This window comes from Impatiens glandulifera, chromosome 1 (assembly GCF_907164915.1).
Source record: "Impatiens glandulifera chromosome 1, dImpGla2.1, whole genome shotgun sequence".
Classification (NCBI taxonomy): Eukaryota; Viridiplantae; Streptophyta; class Magnoliopsida; order Ericales; family Balsaminaceae; genus Impatiens; species Impatiens glandulifera.
This window is the reverse complement of record NC_061862.1, coordinates 52614848-52626877: the sequence shown is the minus strand read 5'-3', so window position 1 is coordinate 52626877 and position 12030 is coordinate 52614848. Positions and strand designations below refer to the sequence as shown.

Here is a 12030-nt window from a genome sequence, read left to right as displayed (position 1 = left end):
ATTTAGCATATTTAACTCATTTTTTCGCCTTAATACTTTGACATCAATTCTAATAAACAATAATTAAGTCATTATAATAAATGAATTAAAGTAGTAAATTACCTAAAATGTATGAACCATCTTGTTCGCTCAAAACATATTATTAGTAAAAATTGTAGAAATTGATATATTATTGGTATTAAAATAAGAATGTGCACCTTCTTCTTCTTCCTTTATTTTTTATAAGGATTAGACTTATTTTTATTAATCCATTAAATCGTGAAGATAGCAATATAATGATTATGTAATATAAAAAATCCATTAATGTTCCCAACTAGAAAAAAAAAATCATTAAGGATAGAATCAAAATAATAAGAAAAGAAATTGAATGGTCAGCTTCATTGACTTCTTATTTCCAGGTATTTTTTTATTATTATTTAGATACATCCCAGAGTTATACTTTTCCATTTATAATGGGATGACTTTCTTCTATATATATATATATGTACTAGCTTCTTAAGTTCTTTACACATAAAAAGAAAAAGTGAGACTCCTTTTCCTTACTAACTATCTTCTTATACTTTCATACATAGAATAAGAGAGATGGAGAATTGGGAAAATCTTTGTGGTGAGAACAACTGGGAGGGGCTGTTGGAACCATTGGACGATAATCTTCGTCGTCTCATCATCCACTATGGAGAAATGGTTGAGGCAACCTACACTGCTTACGACTCAGATGAAAACTCAACGACCGGCTGCAAGTACAATAAAGAAAACCTCTTCTCTGAGGTCGGCCTAGGAAAAGGTTTTGCGAAGAAAGAGTACACCATAACACATTTCATCTACGCGACAGCCTCATTCACACCTTTCGACAAGGACACCAACTGGATGGGGTATATCGCAGTTGCCACAGATGAAAGGAAAAATGAGCTTGGGAGGAGGGACATTGTGGTTGCTTGGAGAGGGACAAAGGAGTTGTCAGAGTGGAGTAAAAATATGTTGGCTTTGAAGAAACCTGCTTCCAAAATTTTTGGTCAACATAGGGTTAGATCTTATATTTCTTCCAAGATGATTAATCATCCACATATGTCTTATATTTGGAATAAAGTATCAAATATAGAGGTCCATATGGGATTCTACGAAATATACACAACCCGAGAATAAGAAATCAAGGATGTGTAAGAAGAGTGCGAGGGACCAGGTATGTATACTAGTAATATTTCTTGTGATTTGCTTTCAAAAACATGAATGAAATAAATTTGTTGTGTCACTAACGACGGTTGAATTATATGTCACTATTGAACCCAAATATATGAAAATATTAATGTAGAGAAGATTAACCACCGTTAAAAAGTTTCCATCGCTAATTCTTGATGCTTTGATAGTAGTTAAAATTAACTTTTTGGCCAATAGCTACGGGAAGAAAATCCGTCGCTATTTCCATCTTTCCAAGAAAAATAATAGTTGGCTAAACTTTTTTTTTTTATTAATGGTCTGTTTTTTTGGATTCCAAACATTTAGGTTCTTGAAGAGGTTGGAAGACTGTTAAAGAAGTATAAGAATGAGACAGTTAGGGTGATTGTGACTGGACATAGCCTTGGAGGTGCCCTTACAATCCTAAACGCAGTTGATATCGCAATAAATGTTTCCCCACAACCACATGTGACAGCCTTTCCATTTGCATGTCCCCAAGTCGGTGGCTCTGAACTTAGGGATTTCGTTGACAAATATAAGGCAAACTTTCACATCTTACGGATAGAGAATAAACCCGACTATGTCCCCGACCTCCTTCGGATAGATAATGTATTAGAAAAATTATTTCACGAGGTAAAGGATAAAATATATGACGGCATTGACTGGATCAAGAATTTAATCAACCTAAAACCCCACCTCCCAAAACACATTGGTTTTTATAAGGATGTCGGAGAAGTGCTATTAGTGGACACGGATAAATCAAATGACCTAAAAGAAGTGGGATTAATAAACTACGTACGAATGACTCATGATATGGAGATCTATCTTCATGGTGTTTCCGGAACACTTGGAGGAGCAAACGCTGGTTTTAAAAAGGTGGAGAGGGACATTGCGTTGGTGAACAAGCATGGTGACTATCTCGAGGATTCGCATGACATCCCGACCTCTTGGTGGGATAAGCCCGACAAGGCCAAGATGGTTCAAAGTCAAGATGGATCGTGGAAAAAATTAATGAGAAAGAGAGATTGGATCAAAAAGAAATTACATCTCGTTTGATCAACCCATTTGAGTACTCTATATGTATTTTTAGCAAGACAATAAAAATTGCAATGAAAATTCATTAATTAATTAATAATAATAATAATAATAATAATAATTCAGTATTAAAATACTAATGAATTGTTGTAGTGTGCTGAATTTTGGAGGAGGAGGTAGTACGTAGTTTATCTCTTATCTCAATTTTTATTTATTTATTATGTATTTCGATTATACTTGTTTGATGGAGATAATATTTTCCCTATTAATAATATTTTCATATATCACAAAATATTGTTTTATTCTATTGTTATTTTTTTTTTAAATCATGTATATTATAAATAGAAAAAAAAAATCGTTTAAACAACATTACATAAAAAGATGAAAAAAATATATAAAAAAATAAAAATGTTACTTAATATGTTATCGGGTTTGTAAGTTCTCGAGAAGAATGATTAACTCTCTAACGGACTTTACTCACTTTTCAAAATTAATATAAAAAAATCTTCACAATAATAAACTCGACGATTTCTTTACGATTATTGAAAGTTCGACGATTTCTTTGATAGTTAATTAATTGACTTCTCTTAGGTGTTATAAAAAAATATATTTCACACTTATATTAAACGCCTTAAGAGAGAAGGAGAAACTTAAGAGTTTCATAATCAAATAAGGCCTTCATGAAAGGAAAAATAGAGATGTTGGTTCATCCACACCAAACTAGAAGATTTATTAGCCAGACGTCAATATCAACCAAGAAAATTTTCTTTGTATATGATTCAAGTCTAGTGGATATTCCTATCTTAAGACATGACTTAATTTCACTCTCATCCACAATTTCTTTTCTATCAAACTCTCATTTTATGTCTTTTACTTCCTCACAAAATTTTGACTCTTCACAAAGGCTTTTGGATAGACACATATGTGTCTTTTAATCATAGTCGTCATCCATGAATTAAGACTCTCTTTTGTATATGGATGCACTCAGACCCGGCCCGGAGTTTTGACCTACCCCAGCCCCGACAGAAAAATAATTAATTTTTTTTGTTGTTTCCCTAGGTCTAGTTTAAGAAATTGATAATAAAAAAAATTGTTTTTGATGACATTTGAACTTATAACCAAATAAAAATTCTAAGTCGTATCTTGAACAACTAAGCTAAAACAAATTAAGTTTAAAAAACCATAAATTTATTTAAATATTTTATATATTTTATTAAATAGGTTGTCATGGGGAGTGAGCTGCCCTAACCCAAAGGCTTATCGAGCTTACCCCAAGGCCGACCCTGGATGCACTAATCCTAATTATATGGACGTTCTTTGGGAAACCATTTCACTAACTTCCGTCATGTACTACTCTCCCTGATATGTATGTGAGATTTTAACGACCATCTATATCACTTTGAGAAAGATAGTAGAACTGTAAGTAATCAATCCGTGAGATCTTCTTTTACCACATTTATTAATCATTGTCATTTTCTAGGTATTTGCTTTAATGATTGTAAACATGGTGCAATAATTGTTCAGGATGCAGACCTCGTGAGGAAAAAACTGGACAGAGTCTTTACTATAGATAAATAGAGGACACTTTTCCCATATAGTAACTTCTTCCTCTTCTTGAAAAATAGAGCTTTGGCTTCAACTTCATACGCTTCCTCTACATTTTTCTCTTTGATGTTAGACTCCTCTGTTTTTTTTCTTCCTGGCCTTTTATTATTCTCTGTTCTTCTTCCTTAACTTGAACACATTTCGTGTTGAAATGTTAGAAAGTATTGCAGAATGAACACATGTGTTCCACTCATAAGTGATTCTCATGATAGTAGATTTTCTTTTCTTGTTAATCACTGTAATTTTATCTGGTAATGTGTGCTTCGAGGATGGAACTCAATGATAATTCTACCAAAATAAATATGCTCCCCTCCTTCAGTAATTGAGTCCATATATAATGGTATAACCAATAAACCTGCAAAATGACTAAGAGCTTCTACATTATACATGTGTGTAGGGTTAAATACAAAGTTTGAAACATATCTGGGTTGTTTCCTTAGGTTTGCTTAATAGGTTCAAATTTTTATATCATCTTTCTTAATCTTCAATTGAATACAATATATGTATGACTATTTTCCAGAATTTCATCCAGATTTGATCCCTTCTTGAATTTCAAAAAGTATAGATCATGTACATTTGCTGAAATTTTCTCTAGTCCATTTTCCTCTCATTACTTCATAAGTTCCTCTTTGGTGACTATGAAGGAAACTCTATTCATTTCTATGTAGTTTTCAACCACTACATTTCCCATTTCTTAACATAATTTTCTTTTACTATGACAGGAAATTTAAATTCAAAATGAGAACTCAGTACCTCCACTTTTGTCTGTACATTGTCCAAGTAGATTTTTCATTTATATGCATGATCTTTAGCCTTTTTTTCAATGTTGTTCTTCCAGAATTTATTGATTTTCCATTTAGATAATAGTTTGGAGTACCTAGGCGAGGAGTTCAATCAGTTTATCAAGGAAGAATGGATGGTTCGTCACAAAATCGTCTAACAAACACCGCAACGAAATATCTTGGTGGAGTGAATGAACAGAATGCTACTTGAGTGTGTCCAATATATGTTGTTTGAAGTCGGTTTACTGAAGCGGTTTTGAGGTGAAGCGGTTCACACATCAACTTATCTTATCAATTTTTGTCCATCGACGACTTTGGAATGCAAGACACAAGAAGAAGTTAGGAATGGTGCTCCTCCAAAACTCGACAACCTGAAGGTATTTGGGTGTGTGGTTTACATGCACCAACAGGATGAAAAGCTTGACCCGAGAGTGAAGAAGTGTATGTTTGTTGGATATCATGAGGGAGTAAAGGGTTGGAAGTTATTTTACAAGGACGAGGAGACGACCAAGTTCATCATTAGTCGTGACGTGGTCTTTAGGGAAACTAAATCCTATTATGGAGCAACATAGTTAGTCAAAGCTGACGGAGTCTCTAGAGAGGACCGAACTTAAGGTGGAGTTTCTATGAGGAATTACTAAAGAATCGGTAGACATAGGGGAGGCTAGTGAAGAGGATGAAATAGACAGTCAGGTAGAGGAGGAAGGTACAAATCTGGAAGAGAACCTTACCTCCTACTAGTTAGCGAGACATAGAGCCGTAGGACAACCCGCGATCCAAAGAGATTGGGCCACTCCGATTTGGTGGCCTTTGCATTCCTTATTGTAGATAAGGTACAAGATTCAGAGTCGAGATCGTTTAGAGAAGCGATGGAGATCAAGGAGAGAACCGAATGGAAGCGTTCTATGGCAGAGGAGATTCCATCACTTGACAAAAACAAGATGTGGGAAGTGGTAGACAAAATCAAGAATTAGTTGGTGGTTGATTCAAAGTGGGTGTTCAAGTGCAAAGAAGGTGTAGAGGGTAGTAACAAACAATATTTAAGGAAAGATTGATAGTTAAGGGCTTCACACAACGTGAATAGGTCGACTTTAACGAGATCTACTCCCCGGTAGAGAAGCACACGTCCATTCATGTATTTCTCTCTCTAGTGAATCAGTTTGACTTAGAGGTCGAGCAAATGAACGTGAAGACGACATTTCTTCATGGGAACTTGGAGGAGAAATCTTCATGACACAACATAAGGGGTTCGATAAACCCGGTGTTGAATGCAAGGTATGTCTCTTTAAATGCTCACTTTATAGTTTGAAACAATCCCTAAGACAATAGTATTTACGATTTGATGAGTCCATGGTTTGTAACGATTTCGTGATGAGCAATTTCAATAGTTGTGTCTATGTTAAGTGGTGATAGTTACGGGGTCTTCCTATTATTATACATGGATGATATGTTGATCGCATCGTGAAACAAGGAAGAAGTTTGCAATGTTAAGAATTTGATAGGACGTTAATTCGAGAAGAAGGATATGGGACCGGAAAAAAAAATATTGGGGATGGTGATTGAGCAGGATCGGGAGAAAGGTTCTCTATTTGTGTCTCAAAGAGACTACCTCTAAAAATTGGTCGCCAAGTTCGGGATGTCTAACACTAAGGCGGTTAGCTACTCATTTCAAGCTCTCCTCAAAGATATCACCAAGTACCGGGGAGGAAAAATGTTATAATGGTAAACACTCCATATGCGAGTTTCGTCAGGAGCCTAATGTATGCCATGGTATGTACGCGAATCGATCTTGGTCACGCGTTCAATATTGTTTGTCGTTTTATGGTGAACCCAGGGAAAGAACATTGGGAGGCGACGAAGTGGGTTCTCTGTTACGTTGGGGGATCCTTAGATGTTGATCTTTGTTTTAAACGGGCGGGTGTAGGTGATGATAAGTTGAAAGGATATGTTGATGCTGATTTCGCATTTGTTTATCCTATTTGGATGATGGGTAAGTTGGAAGGAACAATTACAATTCGTAGTTTCCCTTTCAACAATGGAGGCCGAGTATATCATTGTGATGGAGGGTGTCAAGGATGCACTTTGGTTGAAGGGTTTCGTTGGTGAATTTGGGGTGAAGCACGATAAAGTGAAGTTGTTTTGCGATAACCAAAGCGCCAAACATTTATCCAAGAACTCAATGTTTCACGAGCGCACAAAGCACATCAACATTCGACTTCTATACATTTGAGATGTCATAATGAGTGGAGCGGTAGTTGTTGAACGTATGACATTGTTGGTTCGAACCTGGTAAGATTTTTGTGTCGTTATTTCGTTTTTTTCTTATTTGTACACTATTATTCTTCATTCCACTACGGTTGATATTATTCCGTTTTCATTCTTAGGGTGACCATATATATATAATAAGTTAATATGAGTCCTCACATCATTTTCGAAAATGTGATTGTAAATAACACCTACTAACATAGACAATTCTTCTTATACATAGTCTATTGCCAATTAATTAAGATGCAACCATACAAAAAAAAATAGAGAAAAAAGACATAGTCAATAATGTTTTATTTATCCATTACACAGCTCCACTAGTACCTCTTTGTCATTGACAAGAGGCATGTAACATTGCCTTGCGATAATATTTTTTTGATCTTCCCAATCAGGGTACACCTTCCCTAAAGAAGTCTTATATGCAAACTATAGTCTATAACCAAATTGGTGCACTTTGTGTTCTTTTTAATACGTCTTAAAAAAATTATGGTAATAATAACTTATTAAGATAGTTAAAGTGATTAGAGTTGTATAAAAGACCAAATGTCACCAATTTAATTATTATTGAAAGATGCCTTAAATAAAAAATAAATAAATAAATTATGATAGTCATATAACTAGTTCAAGAGTGCCATAAAACAAGGATGGTGAATAAATTAATGAAATTTTCTTTTAAAAAAACAATTAATCAGGAATATATAAATAAGATCAAAATAAATTAATTACTTATGAAATTAGTCCAAATAACTTGGGTCAAAATGTTAAATGACTTCTTTTTTCTTCACGTTTTTTTTACAAATACGAACTTTTCTAACTTCTAATTAAGTACTGGTCGTCGCACAGGGGTTTAAGTTGCCTTGTTAGATATTCTTAATAGTTGCTTATTTGAGATTATTTTAAATAGTTTTTTTTTTTCAATCTTGCAAAAAAATATTCAATTATATAAATTGATCAAGCAAGATTTATTTTTAAGATAACCAATATATTTATTTTGGTCAAATAAAATAACCCAATATCAAACAAGGCCCACTTGTAGTAGATGTCATTCTTCATCTGAATAATGGATAAGATTACATGTTTATCTGGTTTTCTTATTATTATTTTTTTATAGTCCATATACAATATTATATATACACTTGATGAGAATGAGTGAGAATAGTTAATACATAACCACATCATACAACATGTCAACATATCGGATACAAAATGCCGCACAAAATAAAATTTTAGAACAAAAAATCATGAGATAAACTATCTAGCTAGTAGATCTTTGATTAATTAATTTCAAAAGTTAAATAAAATCATTACAATTACGTACACTGTGAATAATATGTATTATCAAACAAAACGATAAATGTGTTATGAAATCCAAACTTTTTTATGGGATCACCTTCAATTATCGGTTAATGCTACGACAATGTAAGAGAATATGAGAAACCGACTTTACTCTCGGCACATATGTATACTACATCAACTTGTCATAATATATCAATTTGTATGCATTGGTTATCCGTCAAAATACCACCATAAATGACACTCAATCCATCCAAGGAGAATTTCAATGTATCTTGGTGGAGCATATCCAAATCATTTCGACAGATGGAAACTTTGGATTTCTCCTATAGTTATTTTAAAAAAGTAAAATGAAGTCAAAATTTCCTGTAAATTTAACTTAGATTCATTGTTGATGATCTATTGGTTAATGATTCTCAATGGTCAGATATGGTTGTATCCGTGTGTCTGATGAGTATCTGGTGAGTCAAAGTTGACCTTTTCTATTCATTTTTAGGCATGTTTTATTCTCTTGTGACTTATCATATTTTGGTCAAGGTCTTGTTTTTTGCTGCATATTTGCAAAAGCTCCAACACATTGGGCTTCTCTATTACTTAATTCAGATAAGGAAATATATAATATTATTCAATATTTAAGGTATGATTTTGAACTGTTCTTATTGAATACTATTTTGGAATTGTTTAATAGTTATACAATATTTTGGACTTTGATCTTCGTTTTAATCGTGGATAACTGGATAATTAAGCTTAGTTAAGAATTTGAGGTTCATTGAATATGGATAGTCATTTAGGTGTTAAACATGCTTTAATTTTATTTTATTTTATTTTATTTATGTAAGGGTCTAATGATTATTTGTTTTATTATTCTTGAAGTTTCTTCATTTCAAGAGGGTTTGGACTAATGATATAATCAAGCCTCTTCTAATCTAGCGGGAACAAGATGTGGATATTCTCAGTCTTCCTGAGATTATGGGTTCAAGTCCGTTAGATGACAAGTTCTACACCTAGTTAAATGGCTAAGTGTGTTTGCGGGTTATTTGCTAAATCTATTGTCCCAATTTTTTTTAAGCAAATTGTTTTTTCCAACCCCTCTCATATTCCCGTCCCCATTCCGCTCATTAATTAACTCAAAAATTACTTATTTATCCCTATTAATTATATATATTTACCTTTCATCTTATTTATTTTACTTATTTTATTTTATTTAATTATTAAGTTTTTTTTATTATGAAATATAATTAATTATTTTTTAATATTTTTTTCTGTTTAAAAGATAAAAAATCTAAAAGATATATAATTAATTTTAAATATTATATATTAATAATAAAATTATAATAAATTAATTAAAATAAAATAATAATTTTATATAAAATAAATATTTTAAAAAGTTAAATATGAAATATTTTAATAAAAAATATTATGCAAATGTTATCGTTTATATTATTAAGTAAAACATTATATTTAATTTGACTAATTATTAATGTATAATATATTAAAGACTTTATCTTATTTATTTGTTAAATAATTTTATTTATAAAAAAAATTAATTTTTATAAGTATTTTAAAATATATATATATATATATATATAATTAATATAATAAAATATTAAATATTTATATTTTATTAAATTAGTACACATCTCACTATGTAATATATTTTAAATAATTATAATATAATAATAATAATATTTTGTATTTTTAATTAAAAAAATAAAGTTAAAAAAATATATTAAAAATTAATTAATTAATTATATTTAATAAAAAAACTTAATAATTAAATAAAATAAGAAAGGTAAATATATAAAAATGACAGGAATAAATAAGTAATTTGGGAGTTAATTGAGAGGTGAAGACAGGGTGGGAATAAGTGGGAATATGAGAAAGGGCCCTTTTTTTAATCAAGGTTATTAGCGATGCTTTTTTGTATTTATAGCGACGGAAAAGTTATTGATTTCTTTTTGTACATTATTGTCACAAAAATCACAATAACCCGTAATCAATTACCCAATTATCTTCTTCATATATGGTCAACTTTGTATTCATTGATTTGGTCCAAGAATAAACAAACGTTTTTTAATTAAAAATAAATCAAATAACTTGTTCAAGGAAATGATGGAGAGCATTACGTTTCTGACGTCATAATGATTAGTTGAAATTAAATAGAAAAAAGAATTGGTCTACGTGGGAAAGTTTTGCATCGATCCGCACCCTCTCTATATAAACAAACAAGCCTTTGCCTCATTTTCTCCATTGCTTAGCCACTTTACATCAACATATCAATTGTCAAAACCAAACCTAGATTTTTGCTAAGTCCTTGAGAAAAGAAAGATATATATGATGAACTGGAGAATGATGAGTGGTGAGAAGAATTGGGATGGTTTGTTGGATCCACTCAACGAAGATCTTCGACGATACATAATTCATTACGGAGAGATGGCACAAGCAACTTATGATGCCTTTGACTCCAACGAAAGCTCCAAAACATTTGGAAACAACAAGTACACAATGAACGAGATGTTCTCCCAGGTCGGCCTTACTAAAGGCCGAGCCAGGAAGAACTACATCATAACTAAGTACTTGTACGCGACTGACTCTATCCCACCCTTCAATAAGGATACCAATTGGATGGGTTATGTAGCAGTCTCCACCGATGAAGGAAAGAAAGAATTGGGAAGAAGAGATATTGTGGTCGCTTGGAGAGGAACACAAGAGGCTATAGAGTGGGTTAGCGACGCTAGGTTTTTGTTGCAACCGGCTCCTCTTATATTTGGAGAAGGAGCGGAGAAGCCCAATGTTCATCGAGGATTTTATTTTCTTTATACATCAAACAATCCTGGATCAACATTCTCCAAGACTAGCGCAAGAGATCAAGTTCTTGAAGAAGTTAACCGGCTGGTGAACAAGTATAAGAACGAGGAGATCAGTGTCACTGTTACCGGTCATAGCCTTGGAGCGGCCATAGCAACCCTAAACGCGATCGACATAGCCAAGAACATATTCAATGGATCTACAACAAGCCCTCTTGTGACTGCCTTTCCATTTGCGAGTCCTCATGTTGGGGATTGGAAGCTTAGTAACTCGGCTTCCACCCTTGCAAACCTTCATGTCCTGCGAATTGAGAACATTCCAGACGTGGTTCCAGACATCCCCAGATTGGGCTACGCCAATGTAGGAGAAGTGTTGATCTTCGACGCAAGAAAGTCTAAGTTCGTGAAATACCTATACGAGTTCTTCTCATCTGTGGCCATGGCCCATAGCTTGGAGATGTATTTGCATGGAGTTGCTGGAACACAAGGAAGCCAGAAAGAATTTAAGGATAAGGTCGAGAGGGATTTAACTTTGGTTAACAAGTACAGCGACTTTCTCAAGAACGAGTATGGTGTGCCGCTTTCTTGGTTCAACAAACCTGACAAAGCCGGCATGGTTCAACAGGAAGATGGGACGTGGAAGCTTACAAAAAATGGCAAGATTGTTAGTAGGCTTTAATTTGCAAGAACAATTATCTTAAAGGAAACAATGTTAAATTGTATGTTTATGTTTACTACGTTTTTCAATGTTTTATAAGTTTATTCTTTGTTGTTAATTTACTTTGTCCAAACTTGTCTTAATACTTGAAAATAAATTAAAACTATATAATATCTTCTTAATTGTGTTTTGGATAGTTGACCAAGGTGATAAAAGTGTTGATCTCATTAAGCAAGCATGTTTGATCATGAATGTGGCATATATCTATGTTGTTTATTTTTACTTGGAGTTGCTTAACACAAGGAAGCCTTTGAAAAAAAAAAAATAGAGATAATATCTAGAGAAATGGCTATGATTAACAGGTCTTCAAAACTAATAGTAATATTTTAAACATTTATGGACTCATACACAT

General features: G+C 32.8%; 2 protein-coding genes across 2 annotated transcripts; both read left to right on the top strand.

The window, feature by feature from the left end:
* The first annotated feature begins 582 nt into the window (after positions 1–582).
* Positions 583–5569, top strand: LOC124927929 (phospholipase A1-II 1-like). Its single transcript, XM_047468440.1, has 6 exons — positions 583–1023; positions 1100–1180; positions 1501–2151; positions 4652–4732; positions 4922–5036; positions 5424–5569. The coding sequence occupies exons 1-6, from the start codon at positions 583–585 to the stop codon at positions 5567–5569; spliced, it is 1515 nt and encodes a 504-aa protein (XP_047324396.1).
* A 4892-nt stretch (positions 5570–10461) lies between these two features.
* Positions 10462–11795, top strand: LOC124921483 (phospholipase A1-IIgamma-like). The gene has a single exon (XM_047462152.1). The coding sequence runs from the start codon at positions 10488–10490 to the stop codon at positions 11637–11639; it is 1152 nt and encodes a 383-aa protein (XP_047318108.1). The 5' UTR covers positions 10462–10487; the 3' UTR covers positions 11640–11795.
* The last annotated feature ends 235 nt before the right edge of the window (positions 11796–12030 follow it).